This window comes from Ambystoma mexicanum, chromosome 7q (genome assembly GCF_040938575.1).
Source record: "Ambystoma mexicanum isolate Mex_15411 chromosome 7q, UKY_AmexF1_1, whole genome shotgun sequence".
Lineage (NCBI taxonomy): Eukaryota > Metazoa > Chordata > Amphibia > Caudata > Ambystomatidae > Ambystoma > Ambystoma mexicanum.
The window spans coordinates 998,370,665-998,395,806 of record NC_090941.1 but is presented as its reverse complement, the minus strand read 5'-3'; the positions used below and the strand labels follow the sequence as shown (position 1 = coordinate 998,395,806).

Below are 25,142 nucleotides of genomic sequence, written 5' to 3'. Positions count from 1 at the left end.
GCTTCTCCCGTTATCTAATTGCCGATCTTGGTTTCTCGTTCTTGTATAGCCATGCAAGCAGCCTTCCTGGTCTCCCCCTGCGTGTTGTCTTTCAATGTATTTTTTATAATTCAGATTGCATAACCTCTCCCAGAGCCCACCACATGCCAGTTGTAATTGGCTCACACGTTCAGCATCCTCCTCTGAGGTGCCCCCTCTGTTCATAATTGCTTCGAGTTCCTTTTCTGTCTCCTGTATCTCTCGCACTATACCCCCTTGAAGCCCTCTAGATTTAGATATGGTCGCCCCCCTTACCACCTTAAAGGCCTCCCATAGCGTACCCTCTGCCTCCACACTTCCAGTATTATTTTCGAATACCCAATTATCTCCCCCCTTAGATCCTCTCGGAATGCGGTGTCCTGCAATGCCTCAGTTGTAAGCCTCCATGTTGGGATCCTGGTCCTGGGGGGCTGATGTCACCACTCCAGGACCAGAGGGGAGTGGTCCGATAATATTCTCACCTTATATTTTGAACCCGTCATTTCCCCAACAAGTTCCGGAGTGACGAAAATGTAATCCAGTCTGGTGTACAGGTTGTGTGGGGCGGCATATTGTGAGTAGGGCCTGTTATTCGGGTGCTGCTGTCTCCATATGTCTTCCAGCCTAAAGTCTCTCAGCAGGGCTTGTAGCATTTTCGCTGCGGGGGTGGGCTTATCTAGTTTTGTGTCTGATCTGTCCATTATGGGGTTCAGCGTGCAATTGAAATCCCCTCCCCATATAACCGCTCCTCCTATATGGGGATTGATCTTACTATATAATGTCTTGAAGTAGGCCACTGTATCTTGGTTAGGGGCATATGTGTTTATGATACACAGTTCTCTGTTCTCTAGCAGCCCCGAATCACTATTATCCTCCCACCCGGCTCCACTATGGCCTGTTGCATCTGGAAGGGCACATGTGGTGCCACCCAAATGATTAGTCCCCTTGCGTATGCCGAATACGTTGCTCCTATGGTGGTCCCTCTCCACTTTTTCTTTGCTACCTCTTGTTTCTCTTTAGTGAGGTGGGTTTCTTGCAATAAGGCTATGTCCACTTTTTGCCTTCTAAGGTACATCATTACCTTATTTCTCTTCAGGTAGCTTTTGAGTCCTCTGACATTCCAGGTTCCTAATATAAGGTATCCCATTATCATCTATATACCGTCCCTTGTCCCACCCTCTTTGTCCTTCACTCCAAGTGTACTTGGCGTGGATCAAGCGCAAAGGTGCATGGGTGCAAGCTCGTTCCCTAACAACTACCACTACAAACTCCCCAACTCCCCTCCCACGCCCTCCCTTCCCAGCCCCAGCTGTTGCCCAGCTCCATCCCTGGATCTCAGGCGAACCCGCATTTGGTCCAATCCAGCAAAGCCGGTACTAGGAACCCAGCAGGGGGTTACCGCACTACTGGTAACCCGACTAACCTATCTAGTGGGGTGTAAGTTCGGGTACTCTGTGTCCCCCGATCATATGCAGCGGCACCTTTTACCCGCCATCCTCTTGCATCACAAGACTATAATCAAGTCCCAATATTACAGCTTATACAGCACCTCGGCCTCCAGAGACTCTGCATCATTTCTCCATGCCTCTCTCCCTCTGGTGGTTTGTCCCTTCCGAACAGTTCTGTGCGTCCAGCCACTCCGTAGCTTCCTCAGGGGTATCAATAAATTATGTTTTGTTCCTATGGAACACCTTCAGCCTCGCCAGGTACATCAGCATGTATTTATGGCCCGTTTCGCGCAGCCTCCTCTTTACTGTTCCAAAGTTGAGTCGCCGTCGTTGCACCTGAAGTGTGTAGTCTGGGTATGCAGTGATTGCCGTGGATGACCTTTGGATCGTGCCTCCCTTTCGAAAGTATTCCAGGATCTTTTCCCTGTCACAGTAATTCAATATCTTGGCTATAATCGGTCTTGGGGAGGCTCCCGGGGGGGCCTCCTTGCCAGGGCTCTATGCGCCCTCTCCACTGCAAAACCTTGAGTTAGTGCTTCCCCTTCTATTTCTTGCAGCAGCATGGTTTCAATATACTCGATGGGGTTCGAGCCTTCCTCTCCTTCCGGAAGTCCCACAATCCGTATATTGTTTCTTTGTGCCCGTCCTTCAGCTTCCTCGGCTCCGTTTTTCAGATTACTTACTTGTTGTCGTAAGGTGTGGATCTCCGAGGTGTGTGACCCGCAGGCAGCTGTGTTTGTCTTCACTTCTTTTTCCAATTTGCCTCTGCACTCCGCTATAATCCTTATGTCCTGTCTCAGGAGGTTCATGTCTATTTGTACTGCGTTGATTTTGAATTACAGCGTCTCTTTGAGTGCAGTCATGACGGCCTCCAGTTTCGTTTCCCACACCACTTTCAAGTCTGCAATGGCCTCCGGGATCTGCTGGTCCCCCCATGCTGGGGAGGCATCCATCTGGGCGCTTCCTTCTTTACTCCTGGCCCCCTCCGAAGGTTGCAGAGTTTTCGTGAAGTCCTCCATCGTAGACAGTTTCCCCTTTGTCTTGGTCTGCTGGGATGCCATTCCGGTATGTTACAGTGTTACAGTTGCGGTTGGGTGGGGCCCAGGCATCTAGCGTTGCGTCTATATGCTTCTGGCCGGCGCTGGGCTCAGTTTGGGGGGCTGTCCACTGTTTCGTGTCGTCTGGGGGCCAAGTGCTTTCCTCCGGGTGTTTTTTTTTTTTAAGTAGCCTTTAGCCCCTTGGATCTCAATGGCGCGATGCCTTTGATTTCTCTGTCCTTCTATGCCGATGTCGGACGCCACTCGTACAATTTCCCTTGAGGGCGGTATTCTATTCTGCTTCCTGTGGGTTATGCCAGCTCCGGTCCCTTTATCTTTTCTGCAGTGTTTTGGTGCCCAGCCCCTGCCTGCCCTTCAGTTCAAGTGACATCTGTGTCATTTACGGGTGTTCTGGCCCCTTTATTCTCCCGTGCTAGTGGTGGTCCGCTTTGATCGCTTTCTATGTGGTGCTGCCTGGGTCAGACCGACTTGTTTATGGCTTGCACTGTGAGTAGCCTCAGCCAGTCTTGCGCGTACCTGCGCCGCCTCTTTGTGCTTTGGCCGGTGTCTTTTCCGGCGCGGCTCAGGTGGGGGTATCTTACTGTGGAGCGGTGTGTATCCCTCCTGACTGTGTGGCGGTGCGCTTCCTATGGTGCATTACGTCTTGGCAGATAATCCTCCTCGCATACCATCAGGAGTGGGCCTATATCTGTTTGGTCCCCTGGTTTGACTGATTTTGGCAGTCAGTCCGAAGGTGCCTTAACCTGTGCTTCCACCAGCAATCCTGCGTTAGCCAGGCACAGCCTCATATGCGGCCCCGTGCAGTGCGTGTTTCCTATCTGTTCCTTAGTCCAGGCAGGCCACTGTGAAAACTGGCACTCGTGTGCCACTAGCAAGGGTTCCTTTACTGCTGTGCCATATTAGCAGTCTACCCTTATTCACGAGCCTTTATCTCCCAGGGCAGCCCACACTTGGAGTTGGATGTCAGCTTGATGTTACAGGATGCTGGGGCTTGCATTCCATGGGTGCTTCTTCTTGCCCTGTGGGTGCACCACAGACATAACCCAGAGGGAGCTGGCTTTTTGTTTGACCCTTTCGTTCCGGCTCCGATTTTGTAACAGTGTAACAGTATACGTTGTGCGGGCGGACCACACTGGGAGCTGGATGTTTGCGTGTTATTTCTAAATGATGGGTCTCACGCTCCGTATCCGCATCTCCTCAGGTTTTGCGTGTACTGTGGGCGGACTCTAGAGGGGACTATCATACTCCCCGACATGTTTTTATCCAGCCCGGGGCCTGCAGTAATGTGACTGATGTCTCGATATATGAGACTCCTCCGTGCAGGTGGATCGCGGGGGGCACACTCGGCCCCTTCTTGCTTAGGAGTACATCCAGTCTTTCGTGCCTTCTGCGGCTGCCTCCCACCACACCACCTGTCTTTTCAGCGTGGCCCACATCCCGCCAGAGCACCGTCAGAGCCAGGCCCAGTGCGCTCTACACTACGATGCTTGAAGGCACTGCTCTGCCGTTCAGTGTTTGCCTGCCCCTTTGTTCTGCGCTATCCCTAGCGTCTCCGTGCTGGTCTTCATGCTTGTAAGTAGAAGTCGGCTCGCTGTCCTTTCTGGCGTGCCTATCCTTCCGTGCACAACTAGTCCTGCTGCTGAGCTCTTTCCGATGCCGGGTCTGCTAATTCTTCCAGCAGGACTCCTCTTTCTTAGCGCCGCGGCGTCCAGTCCCCGGGTCCTTTGTTTGGTGGTAAGGCGGCCATTTTGATTGGAGTCCTCCGGAGCACTACTTTCCTTTCGTTCAAAATAACTTCTGCAGCATAGATCGGATTCAGCTCCGGTTTTGCACAATACACGTCGCTTGTTTTCCTATGCATGTGCCTACTTTTTGGGTGAGTGTAATGCAGTTTGGACGGTGGGTTTTCTCAGGATGATTATCGGATTCTCGGGAGCTCCAGAGCAACCCAGCCTTCTACATGGCCAGCTACCCCCCCTTGAAAGCAGTATTACTTGCGTTTAGTTTGCTTAAGCTTTCATTCTTTTTGGGCAGTTTGCCTTATGTTTTAGTCACCCTAAATTGAAGGGCAACTAAAACATAAGGCAAACTGTCCAAAAAGAATGAAAGCGTGAGCAAAATAAACACAGTAACACTGCTTTCAATCGGGTGTCATTAATGACACTGGAAAGCACTATTCTGCATTTCTTATTTTTTCAGCTTTCATTCTTTTTGGCCAGTTTGCCAGGGCTCAAGTCGAGGGTACATACGGGTGGACTGAGTCCACCCACTTTTTCAAGAGGGTTGACTCCGTGCCCCCAGCTAAATAAAATGAGAAACATTGAAGGTCCTCTTTGAATGCATGATTTAAAGCCGACCTCTGGGATTGAACCACAGCCATCAGGCTGGATACCTCACCATTGCACTATATAACCTGATGAAAAACAACAAACAACTTGTTGTGTCCTCTTTTCATGATTAGCACTGTTTGTTTGGGAGTCAAGTCCCATTTCCATTGATGTTATTTGTTGTGGGCTGTGCCCCACGAGTTGAAGGGAAGAAGTGGGGTTACCGCCTCAGGCGCCAGTTTTCGCACCGCCAATTAAAGAGCTAAGAAGCCTGAGACCCCGGCTCCCGCATATTATTTATTGGATTTATTTAAAGTGTATTATTGCTTCAGCAGCGCGCACCCGACTACAGTCGGGATCTAACAATGGCGACGAGGATCCATTGACGGGGTTACAACCCCAGTTGTACCCACTCGACCGCATTACGGTGAGGCACAAGGACCACGCCCGCAATCGTACGGCCTCATTACCGGTCAAAGAACATTGCCATCTCGCATACGGGATGCAGTGGAGACGCGTTGCACGGCGCGAACGCCGCATCTACACTACTGCGCGCCCGCTACACAGCAGGCTGGCAGCCCCCCTCACTGCCACGGAGGAAATTGCTGGACAGTACAAGATCGCATTAAATTAATCACGTGGGCCCCACGAAAACAAATCAACGTGTCATTGACATCACATGCCACACTGAGCTACCGTGAGGCACCAGCTCTAGAAAACGACAAATTACAGCAAATCACATGTGGCAGCAGCAATGTCCGAGGGTAACTCTGATAGTGGCCTCCAAAGCCCCCAGGCAAGCTTCACCCCCAGGCCTGCCAGCAACATGGAGGAAGGAAACTCAGAGTCCCTGCAGCTACAAGCAATGCCACACTTCGAAATGTCAGACACAAGTAGTCTGGCGCCCAGATGGGCCAGATGGCTGAAAGAACTTCATATTTACATTGACGCCTCTGGAGTGAGAGAGGAGCACTGTTTAAGAGGAATCCTGCTACATTCACTGGGCCCCACGGTACGTGACATCGTATTTGAAATGCCGGACACCAGCACTGACTCATTCCAAGGTATAATTGACTCATTGAACACATACTTTACACCCCTACGAAATGTTGATTACGCGAGACATGATTTTCATACAACTACACAAGATAAAAATGAACGCATGGACAATTTTGTCATGAGATTAAGAAAAAGAGCCAAATATTGTGACTTTGACAGATATTCAGATATTCCACCGATGAGGCCCTCAAATCACAGGTCATTGAAGGGTGCGGGTCCCCTGACTTTCTCAAAAAACTGCTGCAGAAAAGTAGCACATTAGAGGAAATCCTGCAGATTGCAAGAGCCGACGCAGCATTGGCACTACAAACTGAGTCTCTTGGAAACATCACCATCACGCAGACTGCCAATGCGGCAACAGTATGCCCCATTCGCATGCCAGTGGACTCATTTGAACAGAGAAAATGCTACAGATGTGGTTTCTGATTTCCTCATGTGGGACCGTGTCCTGCAATAGGGCATCACTGTGATAAATGCGGGTGTGAAAATCACTTCCAATCCGTCTGTAAAAACATAAAGTTCTTCCAAAGCACTGATGCCAACAAAGACACCTGGAAACAAGATGGCCGAAGCTCAAGGCGGGAAAGCCCATGGAGACATGCAAGTCAATTCACTGCGCCCACTAGGCGGCGGTCGCCCAGCTCATCAAGGGAGCACACACCATCAACCCGGTGGCGGGAAGAAAGAAGAGACACCACCAGTCACCGCAAAAGCAGACACAACTCCCCGCTCCGGAAGCCAAGGCATAGAATCAGATACCTGGACGAATCACCGCAAGAAAGAAGAACAGCCAGATCATCATCATCCAGCGGAGGGAGAAAACGAGCATATGTGCATGCCACTGGCAATGATGCAGCAGTTGAATACAGCCCGACATTATTGCTGAAATTAAACGGACAAAATTTAGAATTTCTAATTGACACGGGGCCACCGTCAATGTCATAAGCTATATCGTATACAAAACCCTCGAGGTGAAGAAAGAACTACAACAGGCTGTCACATTGATATATCCATACGGTTCCAACAACCCGCTTGACTGGAAAGGCATGTTCACTGCAAGGTTCCAGTATAAAGAGCAAAGTCAAAAGGTACAAATCTACGTCATCAAAGGAGAAGTCCCAGGCGGGAGCATACTAAGCTTCCGAACAGCCATACAAATGGAGCTAATTAGCATCATGTACCAAATCATGTCCGCCTATACCTCCAGCGCAAAAGACATGATCCAAAAAATGTTCCCATCTCTTTTCAAAGGCCTGTGCCGCCTAAAAGACAGACAAATCAAATTACACATTACCCCGCAAATACCGCCGACAGCTCAACATTATCGAGGCATCCCGCTCAACACACAGCGACATGTTGAGGATGAAATACAATTGCTGTTACAACAGGACATTATTGAGCCAGCATCCGGCCCAACACCCTGGGTCTCGCTGATAGTACCAGTACCTAAAAGAGATAGCACATCAAGCATACGCACCCGTGTCGACATGCGCGCCCCAAATGTGGCTATTTAAAGAGAATGTCATCTAGCCCCGCGCATGACAGATATGATGCACCTATCACACAGAGCCACCATATTCTCGAAGCTTGATTTGAACAAAGGCTACCATCAGCTTGAACTTCATCCCTCATCAAGATACATCACCACTTTCTCAACACATCTAGGCCTGTTTAGATATAAGAGACTAAGCTTCGGAGTATCTTCGGCTGCAGAAATCTTCCAGAATTAAATCCATCAAATAATTAAACATATCCCTCATTGTCTAAATTATAGCGACGACATCCTCATTTTCGGCACCTCCCAAGAAAGTCATGAAGACACCCTGAGGCGAGTCTGCATGGCGCTTGAAAACGCACATCTCACCCTCAATCCCGAGAAATGCGAAATCAGCAAAACCACGCTAAAATTCTTTGGACACATATTTTCTAACAAAGGCATGCACCCCGATTCCGAGAAGGTGAAAGCACTGTTGGAGGCCCCTACTCCCACTTCCACATCAGCCATACGCTCATTCCTAGGGATGGCCAGTTATTGCACCAGATACATCCAAGATTTTGCATCGGTGAGCACACCATTAAGACTCCTTACAGGGAAGGACTGAGACTACCAGGGGACAACAAAGTGCAAAGAAGCATTTCAAGAAATTAAACGTTGCATCGCATCAGCCTTGTGTATGGCATATTACGATCCCACATATGACACTGAACTTACTGTGGATGCCAGCCTGGTCGACCTTGGAGCCATACTGGCCCAATCGAGACCAGCAGCGTCACCAAATTCACCAAAATGCATAGTGGCCTACGCAAGCCGCAGTCTGTCACCCGCAGAATGCGCCTACTCTCAACCTGAAAAGGAAAGCCTGGCAGGTGTGTGGGCGTGAGAGCACTACCATCTCTTTGTATATGGCCGCCCGTTCACTGTTGTCACAGATCACCAGGCACTCACCACGATTTACGGAAAACCTACAGCCAAAATGCCACCCCGCATAGCCCGGTGGGGATTGAGGCTACAAGAATACTCATTCACCATCATGTATCGAACAGGAAAAGACAGCAACCCAGCGGATTTCCTGTCCAGATACCCTTTACCGTCACAAGAGGAGCGTCAATCTGTAAAAGCGAACCAGTACATCAACTATCTCCTCAACAACGCACTCCCAAAACACATCTCCACAGCTCAACTGGTAGAAGCCACGAAAAAAGACAAGCTAATACGAATTGTACAACAGTGCATAAACTCAGGCCGATGGCATGTGAAAGATCAAGATAAGCAGAGTTTATCTGCCCAGGATGAAGCACAACTCTGCACGTTCAAGCTTGTTCAGCACACTTTGTCCACGTCCCCGGAAGGACTGCTCCTCAAAGAAAACAGGTTTGTGATTCCATCCAGCTTACAAAATCAGGTACTGGACCTAGTCCACGCTGGACATCGCGGAGTAGTATCTACAAAAAGACAGTTCAGGGCAAAAGTCTGGTTTCCAAAAACGGATGAAAAAGTGGAAAGGCTATTGAGCAAATGCCTAGCATGTCAAGTGGTGGCCCCGAGAACATTCCCAGCACCGCTAAAACCATCAGACATGCCTCTACAAGTATGGGACGAGGTGGCAGTCGACATGTTTGGACCCCTAGCAAACGGAAAATACGTATTAGTGACTGTAGATAAAATGTCACGCTTTCCAGAAGTGCACCTCATCCATTCAACCGGTGCACAGGCAGAGATACCTGCCCTGGACAAGACATTCGCAGACTACGGAATCCCATCAACGGTAAAGTCGGACAATGGACCACCCTTCAGTGGTCATGACTTTGCAATGTTTGAGGAGCATCTAGGGTTCCAGCACAGAAAAATAACACCACTGTGGCCACAAGCGAATGGAATGGCTGAGAAATTTATGAGCAACCTCAAAAGGACATTGCAAGTCTGTTCCATCACCAACGGGTCATTTATGCAAGCCATCTGCATCCTACCCAGAGAATACCAAAACACTCCACACAGCGCCACAGGTGAATGTCCCTCCACCCCAATGTTCGGCCGAATCATACGGACAAGACGTCGATATAACCCTCATGTCCGTCCAGCCAAGTCCACCATTGAAGATGCACGAGCCAAGGACAAGGCGAGCAAGGAGAAAATGAAAACATACTCAGATCAGAGGAGGCAAGCAAAACCATGCCAGATTCCAGTGGGTGATGTGGTACTTGTACGACAGGATCAAAACACCAAGGATACCCCAGCCTTCAGACCCAAACCCATGACAGTAACCCATATCAACGGGTCTATGATAACAGCGGCTACCCCGCATGGAACCATCACGAGAAACTCCTCGTTCTTCAAAGCCTTTGAAGGAAATTCAGAACTCGAAAACGCAACTGCGACAGCTACATATGAGTCCTCAGATCTAGAATCTGAATACAGAGGGGAAGATCGTGATGCCGATGATCGTGACAGTGATGCCTCGCCAAATCGGACTGTGACCTCAAGAAGAACCCCGTCAAAACAGACTATACGCAGACCCACTCGGTGGATAGAAGAAATGAACTGAAGTCCATTCCTTATTTAAGTGGGGGGGGGATGTTGTGTCCTCTTTTCATGATTAGCACTGTTTGCTTGGGAGTCAAGTCCCATTTCCATGGTTGTTATTTGTTGTGGGCTGTGCCCCACGAGTTGAAGGGAAGAGGCAGGGTTACCGCCTCAGGCGCCAGTTTTCGCGCCGACAATTAAACAGCTAAGAAGCCTGAGACCCCGGCTCCCGCGTATTATTTATTGGACTTATTTAAAGTGCTTTATTGCTTCAGCAGCGCGCACCCGACTACAGTCGGGATCTAACACAACTAAGGTGAAATGTCCAATTTCAGTAATGCAAGTTCCAGGGAAAGCATTTGTATTGGGTCGTGCAGTTTAAAACATGCACACATGTTAACGTTTTCAAAAAAACTATTTGAAGAAAATATCCTCTCTTGGTTTTGTGTGTGTATTGATTTTATGGAAGGCATATATACCATTCCTCCTAGGCCATTTGGGTGGTTATGAATAGCCAATGTAATGAAATGTATTGCATCCCATTGTAAAGTGCAAACTGCAAAGTGTTTCTAATGACAGCTACAACAACCGAGTTTACCTTTTTGACATGAGGGCGGGGCCGTGTGTAAAGGGGCGGAGTCTTATGTGGCTGTGGGCGGGGCATACATCTCAAGGTTTTTTATTTTCAAATGTAGGCAGGTACGTTTCAGGGGCTTCAGTCAGAATGTTGACATGTCTGCTGGGAGACTGCTGTTAACTCCAGGAACGGTGAAGCCAACTGTTCCCTGTAAATAGTTCATATTTGCCAAATAAACCCCCGTGGCGTAAATCGTCCCAGAGTTGCATTCTTCATTTGCAACAGGAGTCAGTTTGTTTTGGGCTTCTTCTGAAAGGGGTATTCCGCTTACTCGTTTTCAACACTATTCGGTTATGGTAGCAGCTCGTAGGAGGCAGGGCTTTAGACGGCAACCTCTGTATTAAGTTGATGTGGAAGTAGCGTGACACAAACTGACGGACTTTCCCTCTGCGATCCTAATGGATATATTAGAAAATAAACTTGCCATAAAACGACAGCGATTTCAGTTGTAATGCTTTCTTGCAACTAGTACAGACATGCATGTCCAAATACATACTCGGTATGTTACTAAACCAATAGGTAGCTCACTGGTGTGGTGTCCATTGTAATTCAAAGAAATACAAATTAGTATTAATACATTTGAATTTTATGTCAGTACTCCCAACAGCCCAGGGTTATTAGGCGGGCTGGAACGCGTTGCATTGCCATTACAACATGGCCGCCGTCTTGTCTCTTCCGTTTAGTCACGCTTGTTTTTAAAAGGCGCTTTCGTGATTTGTTCAGTCCTTGTTTCAAACACCTTTAGTGGAGGCGGGGGCGAAGGAATTGCTAGTCTTCTGGGTATGTTAATGAGGTGGGCGGGGCTAAGCGCTGAATGTTTGTCATGTCCGCCAACGGTTGAGCTGGGCGTAAAATGGCTGCGGTGAGTCGCGGCCATCGGGTCGCTTCCCGCGCAGCCGCTGGATGCGGGGAAACCTCGGGGCATGGGCGCGCGCCTTCACTTTCTCGCGAGGAAGCCATGTGCCCGCTGTGCCTGGACGTGTTGCTGAGGCCCGTCACCATGCCCTGCCGCCACTCCGTGTGCCTGGCGTGCTTTAAGCGCACGGTGGAGCTCGCCAACCTGTGTTGCCCCCTCTGCCGATCCCGCATCTCCAACTGGACCCGGCGGCGCAGCAGGGAGGGGACGCTGGTGGACGCGCAGCTGTGGGAACGGGTGCGCCACAGCTTCCCCGAGCGCTGTCGCCAGAGGCTGCTGGAGGAGGAGGAGGGCACTTCCCAGGCGGGAGACAAACCGGAAGGTGCGTCTATTCATCGCCCTTTTGAGTTCCAAAACTTTTGTCTCACTTCCAATGGATCATGCCACTACTACGAGGGGCAGTCATGGAACAGCCCCTGCTCGGTGACGAGCCGTCTGCCAGAGTAGCAGTGTGCTGGGCTTTCAGTGGCAGAGCATGCGCGGCATCAGGTTCATCCCTCACGGGAGCGAGAAAGGCCGCACCCGTCAGAGAGATGACCGAGCTGAGTGTGTAGTGCACTGCCTTCTCTTGCTGGCATTTCAGCGGCCTGTACTTACATAGTTCCTACTTTGTTCCCAGGGTTTGGGCTATGTTGCTCTGATTACTTACCGGTAGTCTTCATTGGTCTTACTCTTCCTCGTCACAGTACTGACGACGCTCCCTGCAGGGGGAGGTCCCATGCTCTGGCTTTATAATATGAAACTGAGCGATGGGGATGTGTGAGAGGAGTTATAGGGATTTAAAGAAATAGAAGAAGGTCCTGTGTTGGAGGCAGGGGCCTCATGAGGTAAGTACTGGGACGAGGAAGAGTGGACATGGGGGTGATGGTGTTTGTTCCCCTCCGCACACTTTCAGGACCGTTTCAGAAGGCACCTCTTTTTCAGAGCTAGGGCCACGTACAGATGAGAAATACACTGTAGGGCTGCGCGGCTAGCAAAGGTGGCTGCCAAATACTTGCGTGACCCGCTTTTCTGTTGATGTCAGCACCTTTCTAATGATAAATGTTCGTCACAGTGATGGGGTGTTTCTATTCCCATGGTATAGACCCCTGCCCACCACATAGTGCCAGTCATGAGTACACAGGAGCAACTGCCCCTGTAGATTGTGAGCAACGGGGGGGCAAGATTGTCAATTTGCCATGCAGAGATCTTCTGAGAATCCTGCACAGGCTGTACACTGATGAGAAAAGACCCATTTGCAGACATGCGTGGGACTCATTTGTCCAGCTGTTGCATTTTGCAAAACCCGCCAAGATAGTCCTGCAGCTGCAAGTGTTAGAAACGTCTCAGATGCTCATTGACATTGGCCCTCTTGGCTGCAATTTTTTTTTTTAATCTTTATTTTCACGAGTTCACCCTTTAACCCCTTTTTGCATAGACTTGGCTCAAGAAAATTATCTTGCACGGTGTCAGTGGCCCTGCCTTTCCTCTAAAAAAAACTTCTGCTCTGATTTTAATGTTGAATTTGTAGATGGTTTGATATGCAAATTAAATACGTCGGGCACCTGTCCTTATCAATTGTGAATACATGCAGAACAATTACAAAAATCCTCTCTTAGGGGTGTGTTGCACCTTGAAGACCTATAGAACGGTATGGAGATCTCATTATGTCTGGTGTAAAATAAACCTTTTGCCCTGCACAGCCAAATTGCAATAAATTTGATCAAAAATATTGACCAATCCTTAATACATTTATAAACTTTAAAATGACAAACCTAAAACTATAGGATGAATTAATATCAGATTGTCGATAGGGGTAGGTGGGGGGGGGCAAAAATCCTAGGCAATTAAATCCGCTTTGTGCTTAATGATACAGTATACCTGATACAAACTCAAAAAATGCAAGTGCCCCTTTCCATATACAAAAAGCAAGTGTAATTGCCAATGATTGAGATATACATATCTCTCCAAATTGATCCGTTTTCAAACTTTCTTCATGACTAATAAAATGACCACAGCCCTTGATAGATTTCTTACTTAATACACTACAGGATGTGAGAACATGGCTACTGGTTTCCATCACTTGGTGACAGAGGCAGCAATGTCTTTTTATATGGGATACCTCACCAGCCACCAGTATTTTCTAAAGTGGGTAGAATATTAACACGCAGATGGGTAATGAATCTTCTCAATTTTGGTGTAAACTTTTTTTTTTTTTTGTAGGAATGTGCATGGAGCACCTGGATTGAAACCACATATCTGTTTTTTTGCTCCTGAGTTGAGCCATGTTTTCAAATCTGTCCCAGACCTTGGTTTTATTTTTTAAGACAACAGAAACATTAGGCAGAAGTCAAACCAATGCTTGCAAATCTAGTTGGAAAGGGTTTAATACCTCATCATAAATATGAGTAGCAACCAGACCCAAAAGGGTGCACAACGTTATATAAAATTTGCATCGTTGAATCAACCAAAAGGCCCTTGTGCATGCGAGACCACAAGGCCTCTAGCACTGCACCCAAACACCCATGAAGACCGAAGCAATTTCTCCTCACTTTTGTCTAACCTTGTAGCATATCTGGTCGATAGTGCTTCAAATCCATATAGGAGGCTAGGAATCCGCACTCATTGTATAGATGGTAAGGAGGCCTTCTATATTCCCACTTTATCTGGCAACAAACCTCATTATCATCAGCCTTTATTTTCATTGCTTTAGGTGTTATAAAATCACCATAAAATGCAACAGCTGGGCAAGATTTAATGGGGAAAGTCCAAATAAATGTAACTATCCACTACTTCCAATGTGGTTTTTGCCAGTGTCCATTAAGGACATTTTTTTTACGCAACCTGCTGCCTATGATATATTTTTTTATTTTTTTTTATTTTTATACGGTTTATAATAAACCTTTAAAAAACAGAGAAGGAAGATAGAACCCATCAGACAAACACAAGCGAGTTACAAAACTTCACACTCGATCGATCCCAACTTCATACATCAAATACGACCACAGGAACATGAACTTGGAGCAGTGATTAGACACGAGGCACGCTCGTAGTTTCTAAGTTGTATGTTCCCTCATCCTCAAGCTGTTCAAGTCGTGATATTAATGAATTAGTTTTCATGTGATTCTTGGTAGCAAAAGCAAGTAGAGCCTCCATGGAGTGCTGACGACCGAACCTGGTGAAGTCGAGGAATACATTCATCGGCATAAGCCAACCATTCTATGACCTCCTTCCCAATATATGGGGGAAATTACGACTGGACCTTATTACAGCATCCATGTCAGAGACGTAAAGCTTAAACTGGAGGGCGGGGGAGGAGTACACACTTCTGCTTAAGGCCTCAATGTCAATAACCTGATTAATAATTCCATCCTGACTGACACGAACAGTAACTGTCGTCGGAGTACATTAACCTTGTATAATGAGGGTCAGTGCCCAAACACATGCCATAATATAGGACGTGGTACACTATCGAAGGCCTTGGAATAATCAAAAAAGCAAAGAAACCATTTCCTGTTGGCACGATGCAACACTTCCGCCGTCACATGGTGAAGGGACCAGATATTATGTGAATTACTATGGGCTCGCCTAAACCCAGTCAAACCTTTTTTAATAGTCGGTTTTCTTCTGCCGATTTATTCAATTTCTTTAAAATTGGGGAAGAAAAGATTTTGCAACTAGAATTCTAACATGGCTAAAAGCCTGTAATTGGAAGGGTCCATTCTCTCCCCCATTTTATGCACCGGAATTGGGATTGATTCCAGCTAGGCGGAATTATTCCTTGAACTATGATGCAGTGAAAAAAACGTGACACCAAGGGAGCCCAAAAATGAGGGTTTACCTTTTTATTAGGATTATTTGCAGCTGTCAGTGCTGGGGAAGCGCAAGACACCTTTTTATCTTAACCTCTAAGAGGTCTTCCTCGTCAAAACCGTTAAGCATAGTCTCTGCACAACTATATGGGCCTGGCCCTGCCACAACCAAACTATGGTCAAAGTAGAGTTCTGTAACGTCTAACCCAGATTAAAGTATAGGATGTTCCCTGCCAGGAAATGTCTAGCTATACTAGAACTTTTTACTATCAAAACCCCAAGTAAAGAGACATTTCCACTTTCATTGTACGTAGTACTTCAGCCAATTCTTGTATAGTGCAGAAATGGAAGTTAGCTGTCTTAAAACCTGTCCACTTGAGACAATAAGCATAATATCTTAATACTAGCGATATGCCCTTTTTTCCTTTTATGTATCAAAAGATCAAACCATCCCAAAGATATTTACTTCTGTGCCATACATACCTCCACGAAACCGGCCATCCCTATCCAATTATTCTTAGCCAGCGATAATTCCAGATCTTGATCAGCTGATTGATCTCCTGACGTTGTGATATGACCAGGTGATGCGATTTCCCTGATGGTTAACTTCGATATCGGTGCAAAAACAATTGGTAAGGTCGGAGAAGTTATGTAGAGAATTAGTCAATAAAGACATAATCCAGACTAGAAGCAGCTTTACCGTCGGTCCAGTTATGCTTAAACATCGTTAAAATTGCTGTTGCTGCCTGGCTACTGTCAGTCCATTTTTATTAGGTTCTCAATAGATTACTGGGTTTTTTGTGTGGTGTGGTTGATGGTTTTGGTGAAAAGACCAATATGTGTAATAAACTCCCTGGCTCTTGTTTCATTCTGTTACTCGGGGGTCATGCATTTGTTTGAAAAGGTACGTGCTCAGAATGCCAGGATCTATGAAAAACGGCTTTGGTGCTATTCTGCATATGTTTAACACAGACGAACATTAACAAAGTAGAGATTTTGGATAAGTAATATGGGCAGTGGAGTCCCAGCATGATTAGTTTTGGTGAGAATTAGAATTTAAACAGATAACGTTGTGGAAAGGGGTGGTTTTTCCATAATAGGTGACACACATGCCACCCATTATGGAGGACCCAAGCCAGCCCAGTGAAAACACACAATTCAGTGCGCATGCAATGCCGGGAGCATTTTGATACCCAAGCCCCCCAAGCTTTCATGGACATCTGGCAACGTTTCCTGGTGTAATGCAGGGTTGAATGTGCCAAGGGCGCCTCCGTGTCTCCCTGCAAATCTGGTGGGCCTGGGGCCATTGGATGGTGGTGCTCCACTCCACATGTACACGACAGTCCCTCTCCACTTTCTCTTAACCAGGTCCAACTTCTCTCGCGTCAAGTACGTCTCCTGTAGTAGTGCGATATCTATTTTCTGCCTTTTCAGATACATCATGATTTTGTTTCTTTTCAGATAACTGTTAAGGCCCCTGACGTTCCACGTTATTATCCTGAGGTCCCCCATAGGTCGTTAGTAAGCACTCTCCCGATCCTCCGCCCCTTCATGCACCGCAAGTACAACATGCTGATTCCTCCAAATAGGCTTGAAACAAAACTTACTCCCCATAACCACACACACTCAACTTCCCATCCACCCACCCCTCACCCAACAATACCCTCCCCAACCGTTGCCCAGCTCCATTCCTGGATCTCAGGCACCCCCACATCTAGCCCTGCCTAGCACAAGCTTCTACTCGGGGCTCAGTAGGGTAAAAGCCGCCCTAATGGCCGCTGAAACTAATAATCTATTGGGGTAGGTCGTCCACGTTCTGTTGCTCCTTTCAAAAAACATTACGCATACAGATGCCAAACAGTTACCAATTACAGTTACACTCACTATATTCCAGTCCAAATTGAGCACTAGGCTCAGATTGTGTTCAAAGTTCAGCCAGTTACAGTTTCTCTGTACAATCAGGGTCGTCGTCCTACTCACCCTCACAATGTCCATATTACAAAATCTTCATTCGGTATGATCCTGCCGATCACGATCCGCTTCTTGTTCCGGGCAGCCCTACAGGTCCAGCCATGTGACAACATCCTCCAGGGTATCAAAAAATAGCACTTTGTTCTTATGTAGCACCTTCAATCGTGCCGGATACAGCAGCTTATATTTGACTCCCGCCGCCCTCAGCCTTCTTTTGATGGCAACGTAACTATACCTCTGTCTTTGCACCAGTATCATATAGTCCGTGTATGCTGTGATGTTGGTGGATGCTCTCTCTATTGTGCCGCCCTTGCGAAAATATTCGAGGATCTTTTCTCTGTCCCTGTAATTCGGGATCCTTGCGATGATCGGTCTTGGCGGGGCCCCCGGCCGGGGTTTCCTCATTAGGGCACGGTGCGCCCTCTCCACCGTAAATCCCTGCGAAAGATTCCCTGCTCCGATCCCTTGTAGGATCATGTTTTCAACATAGTTTGTAGGGTCTTGGCCTTCTTCCCCCTCCGGAAGGCCAACCACGCGAATGTTGTCCCTCCTCGCCCTTCCTTCCGCCTCTTCCACACGATTTTCCAGGTTGGCGACCTGTTTTAAGACATGAATCTCTTTTGCATTGCTCGTGCTAACATCGATATTAATCTTCACCCCACTTTCCAGACCGCTGGTCCTTTTTGCAAGCGCCCTGACATCTTGACATAGCAGGGTGAGTTCCGTACCTACAGCATCAATCTTATTCTCTAGAGCTGTGCGTAGGTCCACCATTGCCAAGTCCCATTTAGCACTCAGTCCCGTTATAGACTCCAGGATCTGGTGCTTGTCCCCTTCGGGGGCGTCCTCCGCAGGGGTCACGACCATGCTCTGTACCGATGTTGCGGGGGTCGTTGCGTTTTCGTGAAAGCCTCCATCGTGGGTTGCTTAGTCTTGACTCTCAACCCTTTCGCCAACATGGCGCTGCCCTCCACTCCTGCACGCCTCCGCCTTAGTGCAGCTGTTGCACTGTCCTTGGTCTGACAATGGTCTGGCTCCCAGGTCTCCTAACTCACATTTGGGATGACATTTCGAATTGTCTTACGGGTGGGCTTTGGCCTGACACTCCCCATTCAACTTCCGTAGGCCTCGTGTCCCAAGCATCCAATGTTATCTCCTCCTGCAGTCAGATCGCCGAGGCTCCATTAGCGTAAGCCAGGCCGGGCGCTCTCATGGTGCTAGTTCGAACACTCTGCCATATTTCCCTATTGTATTATTCCAATTTACCGCCGCCATGTCCCGTAGTTCCGGGAAATCAGTTTTGTTTCTCCTCGGAGGCCTCTCCTTTGTTAGCCGCCATCTTGGTGCCGAAGCGGCCACACAGCCGTAACAACAAAAACATGTATATCTCGCGATTCCCCGGGACTATGAACTTCTCCAATGAACTTCACTTGGCGTGCGGCTTCCGACGCCTGATCCCCAAAGTTCTAGGCGATCGTTGCAGTTTCAACAGGTAACTTTGGAAAAAATAAAGTCGGATCATCAGGAGCTCCTCACGCAGCACGTTCTATTTCATGGCCAGATAGCCACGCCCCCCACGTTGCTCAGGCTTATTCATGGAAACATTTACACCTACAATTAAAAATAAATCGCCAACTGCAGAGTATGTAGGTTACTGTTGTGCGGCTAAAGTGAAAACATTTACCTGTTAATCAAGTGGGTTCATTACAGGGGGTGCTGGTGCATGTCGACTTCTAGGAGTCAGTGCAACCTGAATATGGTCGAATGATGGCAGGGCCATCTCTGCCCTTTAGTGTATGGGGGATTGTGAACTTGTGGATTGTGGAGAATGGAAGATGCAACAATGTGCTGAGGTCCTTTCCTCTAATCGAATTGAGCGGACTGTTTGTTGAATCGTGAAATTGTGCTCGTGGGCAAGACGTTGTGAGCGCTACAGGGCCCTAAGACGTTACGAGATGTTTTGAGTGATTTGTGTTTGATATTGGAGCTGGAAATTTGGAAGTCAGAGATGGTTTGAGCTCCGTGCGGTACATTACTCTGATTTATGACCCTGCTGGCTTTGAGTTTGAAGCTTGAAAGCCAGCTTTATCCTTGCCTCCCTTGAGGCACAGGACTAAAGGCTTGGGCGGAGTGCACATGTTGCGGCAGGAATGCTGGCGCGCCGTTTTCAGACATACAATACTTTATTGCATGCCGTAGGCCTTCGTGTGGTGACTGTGGGGACATACCTTTGAACCACGCGCTTTGGTTTAGCGATTTACATCCGCTGAGTAACTTGGTCTCGGCTGGCTACCTGCTTTAATTGGGGTTGACTGTGCTGATCCAGGTGCTCTGAGTCGGTGCAGGGACTGCACAGTCCTGTCCGTGGCTTCCTGATTTTTAGTGATCAGTATTATATACACTTCGTATACGCACAAAATAAGAAAAATTAAGTAAACTAAAAGCGAATAAGAAAAATTGATGTAATAATGTATCTAACACCACTGGAGAGACTAGTGCGCAGATTAAATCCAGACTTTTTCCCTGGACAACCTGTGGTGGTGGAGATACATGAGCCCTCTAAAGCTATGGGGGAAATGAATGCTTCCCCGATGGAAGCCGTATCAATATCTGTGGACTTGGATAATAACAATTCCTTGTTAAATTTGTGTTACAGCCTAGAGGGACAAATTGCGAATTTGGAACACATTAGACCCTCTGGGGTGCCTACGGAAACAAATATTACAGCGACAAATCCCATCAGTACCCGTATTGAAGCAACCTCAGTACCTAGCTCTGACAGACTATCTTGCTCACCACGTCTGACTGTTTTGGCTGACTGTACAGAGATTAATAATAAATATGAATAGTATGTTATGCGAAATTGAAAGACCTAGAGGTCCACAACTCTACTACTAGCTTCGCATTGAAAGTACTATTGAAATTGGCTCATATTCTGTCAATTCTCGTTAATGCTTAATTCAATGACCTTAGGAACAGCCTGCTAAGGCGAGTGCTAGTTTGTCGCCTGCTCAGGAGGCTGTAGCACCCTCCAATTAGTTGAGATTTTGCTGGGGGTTGATGGTGAAAACAACAATCAAGCCCGTCTGTCCAAACGTGAGAAATGTAGGAGGGCTAAACTAATATCTGAAGTAAAAACTAAACTGGTAGAAGCAATACCCAAAGACGCCGTTAGGGAGGTGCCTGCTATACCTGCAAAGCAAAAATCCTTAGAGGGCGAGGAAAAGTGGCTCGTAAACTGAAAAGGCAGGCCCTTAAAACTGGTAATTTTAACTACATGGCTCATGGGTTCAGCGGCTCAAAAGGATAAAGCCTATGTCCCTAGGAATGGGGTGAATGATTCTGATTATGTCTCGAGTACAGATGATACTGAGCAAGCAGACGCTACAGTTAAAAGTAGTGTACTGTCAGCTGTAACACCTGCTCGGAAGACCTATAAGACTCCTAATGGATTGCCCGCATACCCTAGTATTAAGGAAAGAGAAATCCAAAGCATGGGTGGAAAAATAAAGACAATACTTCTACTCTGCCTAAAAATCTTTCACCATTATTGGTAGATGGAATAGGCTTAAGAAAGTAATAAATAGAAGTAGGCTCCTTGAGATTCTACATACCCCTCTCCTGCTTAGGAATGTGAAAAGTAGCGATTTTAAGTTTGTGGGGCAATGCTCTGGTGCATTGACTAGTCCACTGCTTCTCGGAAGCAGTAGTGACTCTTGTCAGAAATTGTAAATATGATCTTGAAAATAATGGATATGAATTGGATGGTGGAGATAACCTAAAACTAAAAAAAAATCAACAAAAAGTGATGAAATCATGCAAAAAAGCAGAGCAAAGACACCTGTGAGTAAGGATGATAATACCAAAGCTCACTGGAGTGGCTTTGCACATTCTTACCTACAATTAATAATCAGAATTGAGGTAGTCTCATGGAATACCGGGAATTTTTTGTCTGGCCCTGGTGGCTCTTATGAGCTGTTGATGGATGCAGAAGTAATCCTGTAGCTGCTCCAAAAACCTGTTTTTGATGGTTATACTTCCTATTTTAATGTGGTAAAAAAGGGAGACTTTATGGGGATTAGCCACTTTTGGTAAGGAATGGAATAACCTCATGTGAATCATAATCCAAATTTGCTTATGGTCAAACTCATTATTGTGGACGGGCTAAAAGTAATAATCGCCAATGTATTTGATCCCCAGTAAGACGAGCACACCCTGGGTATTCAATTATGTATATACCAAACAATTATTGATATATATTCTATGGAATCGGAGATGAATTTAATATTGGGGGTGGGTTGGAGACTATTGGATACCAGTAAGATGATATTAGGGATGTTGCGAGTTAGAGGTGGTTTGAAAAGAGAGATGGCAGACATTCACAGATGATATGGAATTACACATGGCTAATGGTTCTGATATGGAGAGTAAGGATGTTGGTGCAACATGGACAAATGGTACTTACTAATCTGCCATTGACTATGTATTTCTAAGTGAAAGTCTTATCAGGCTGCTGGTGACATTCAATCTTCTGCTTTCAGTGATCACTCAATCCTGACTAGCACTCTTTCCATCAAACCACATTTAGATCGCTCTTATGATAACATTGGGGAAGTGGAGCCCCTGGGTGGAGGTACTCGCATGGGGTGGACAGATAAGAAGCTTGATAAAGCCAGTCAATGGTGCATGAATCTGAAAATATTGTACATAATAAAGATGCTAGTAGATGATATGGTTAGTCTGATTTCGTCCAGTATGCAGGGGCTGGTGCTAATCGGATCAAATCATCCTCCCAACACTTTCTGTATGTCATGCTGTACCCTTTGATAAGGTAATTAGCCTGGATAAAAGAAAAATCCGATAAGAGATTTGGAAGGCACCATTCCTGATGTGGCCCAGCTACTACTGCAGAAGCGTAAGGTCAAGCATACATATAGGAATTGGATACTACGCTATAGAGCTTCCAGTAATATTAATTGGCAAAATAGGGTGAACATCTTGCTAGCAGGCGATACAGACATTTTGGGCCGACTTTAGGTCTGGGAGTCGAGGAGGTCGTATTGATGGTGATACATGGTTGAATACTAGGGCTGTGCAATTTGATAAGAAAAATGCAGATTCTTGGGCTGAAATACTACTCTCACTATATCAAAGTGATAACAACAGGCCGCATACCTAATTCTTTGTCTACCTCCATAACTATCCCAATCTTCAAAACTGGGCAGCGAAGTCTGCCCAATAATTATCTTTTACTTGCACTTACAGCTGTGCTTAGCAAGATATTCTGTACATATGTATTACAAGAAATAAATGTGTGGATACTCAAGAATAATATTTTGGACAAAGCACAAACGGGATTTAGAAAGGGTCATGCTACCATCGATGATATTCTATTCGTAAATATACTTATTGAGCAGGCCAAATGCCCGATGGGTCTGCCTCTCTATCCTGTTCGTAGATTTCGCCTCTGCCTTTGATATGGTGAATAGAAGTGTGCTGTGGTCTAAACTTAAGGATATGGGAATGCCAGCACTTCTCTTATATATCTGTATGTTGATGTACGAGGAGAACATTACTCGAGTGAAGCTTAATAATATGGACCTCCTGCCTGAACAGATGGCAGTAGGAAAGGGAGTTCGCCAGGGATGTGGTTTTGCTCCAATGTTTTTTTAACTTGTTTATGGCTGACTTTGGCAAGATATTCATTGAGAGAATTGAGTGTTTTCCCGGGAATAGGCATGAACAAATTAGGTTGGATCAGTTATGTGGACAATATCGCAATTTTTGACAGCTATATTGGGTTACGAAACAGCGCAAAGGCACTATGTGATTATGCAGAGAATGGCCTAAAAATAAATCTCTCTAAGACTGTTTATGGTCATTGGACATAGACAGTGTAAGATGACGTATATCCCTAGCCCGATTGGCAAGATCATAAAGGTAATGTCCTATAAATATTTGGGGTTTGAAGTCAGCTCGGGTAAGGCTGATTCTAATGAAATGTTACAGCGGAATAAGAGGACTAAGGTGATGTGGCATCTGTACTATCTATAAGCAGAAGCCTTTTTATATGGCTTGGAGGCCGCCTATATTGAGTGGTTAGCTTGGTCCGACAAAATTGAAGGAATAATCTGGCACAAGATCTTGGGGCTTAGTAATTATACCCCAAGGACGCAAGAGACTGCGACATGGTAAATGGACAAGTAACTGGAGACATACCACCGATGTTCACCTGGAGAAACTTTGGCCACAAAAAGATCCTTGACTACATATGGACATCAAGAAATGTATGGACTAAGATCATAAAGTTACGAATTATCCAGACAGATCGAAGTGACCATGACGTCTTGGAAATGTCCTGGCCTTTAAGCCAGAAACGGGTGGTAGCGTTCTGCAAACAAATAGTAGAAGTAAATCAAGGGCAAAATCGGTTACGCTTAAAAGAAAATCAAATAAAAAGCCTAACAGAGTATCGATCCCTATCCAACACAACAGCAAATCCGATAAACTATGTCGCCCTATTGCCTTACCAACAATTGAGCAATGCAAGGATCCTAAACAACAGAAAAACACACAGGCATGAATGGAGCAGACTAGTAAATGACCAGAAGAAACTGCTCAATAAAGAAATGAGAGTTAAAGCGGAATATGGGAGCGAATGCCGCCTCATATATTAAACAACGGCGACAAAAATACCATAATTGGCAAAAAACATTTTCCTATGCAAGAAATCAAGAACGTGGTGAGATGATGCTATCCTTGATTTAATCGAACAACGCGAGAGATTTGGCGCATTCTAAACAATGCAAATCCAACAGACGTGTTAGCAAATGGAGTTTCCGAGGGAGCCTGGCAAAATCATTTCAAAGGTGTTTTCAAACAATCGCATCTGGGCCTAATAACAGACACGAATAGTGAGTAAAAGCGATCGGAAGTATCGGAAACCGAGGACGACATGCAATCTCCAAGTTAAAAAAAATTCAAGAGCAGCAGGGCCAGATGGCATCTCCAATGTAATGCTAAAAGCACATAAAACGGAATGGTCCATTTTCATTGCTATACTGTGTGACAGAATTGCTAATCAAAAATCACTCCCAGTATCCTGGACCGAGGCGATTGTTGTGCCAGTTTTCAAGAAGGGGGATCAGACTGACCCAGTCTACTACAGGCCAATCGCCCTTCTTGATACTATTGGAAAGATAATGGCGACCTTTCTCCAGCGAAAATTAACAACGTTGGCTACCAATAAAGGAATCATGGACTGACGTCAGACAGGTTTTACTAGAGGAGTCGGGACGGAGATTAATCTGACTAAGGTAAACCTACTGAAACTGGAAGCTTTACTGAAAAGCTCAAATATATTCCTTGCCTTTGTAGACATGCAACAGGCTTTTGATACAGTCAATCATGAACTTCTATGGAGAAAATTGGGGTTGCCCAGAAAATATTCTACATCCAATAATGGCCTTCCATTCAAAAACATGGATTTGTGTAAGGATAAATGGAAAGGGCGAATTAACTGAAGCAATAGCCACAAATAAAGGGGTAAAACAAGGTTGCCCTTTAGCTGCAGTCTTGTTTAAACTATTCATTGCAGATATCCCGGATGCCTTAACAAACATACACAGTTTCTCTCCAAAAATAAATGGTCACCAAATTTGGTGCTTAACTTATGCAGATGAACTTGTTTTGATTGACAAAACTCAAATAGGGTTACAGCGACTAATATCAGGTTTACAACAATACATGGAGAAAAATGACCTAAGAATCAACCTAAAAAAGACCAAAAGTTTGGCCCAGCAAAAGGAAAAAGAAACCGAGACTTCACATGGAGGATCGACAACGAAGAAATTGAAGCAGTGCTATCTGGGAGTTCTAATAAATAAGTCAATTAGA

At 46.2% G+C, this 25,142-nt stretch overlaps 1 protein-coding gene across 2 annotated transcripts in view; it reads left to right on the top strand.

Moving 5' to 3' along the window:
• The first annotated feature begins 11,338 nt into the window (after positions 1 to 11,338).
• RNF169 (ring finger protein 169) overlaps positions 11,339 to 25,142 on the top strand; it is a 361,593-nt gene continuing 347,789 nt past the window's right edge. For both annotated transcript variants that reach the window (XM_069640161.1, XM_069640160.1), the window contains exon 1: positions 11,339 to 11,806. In XM_069640161.1, coding sequence (XP_069496262.1) covers positions 11,422 to 11,806 — 385 coding nt within the window. In that variant the 5' untranslated portion in view covers positions 11,339 to 11,421. The remainder of the gene's footprint in view (positions 11,807 to 25,142) is intronic.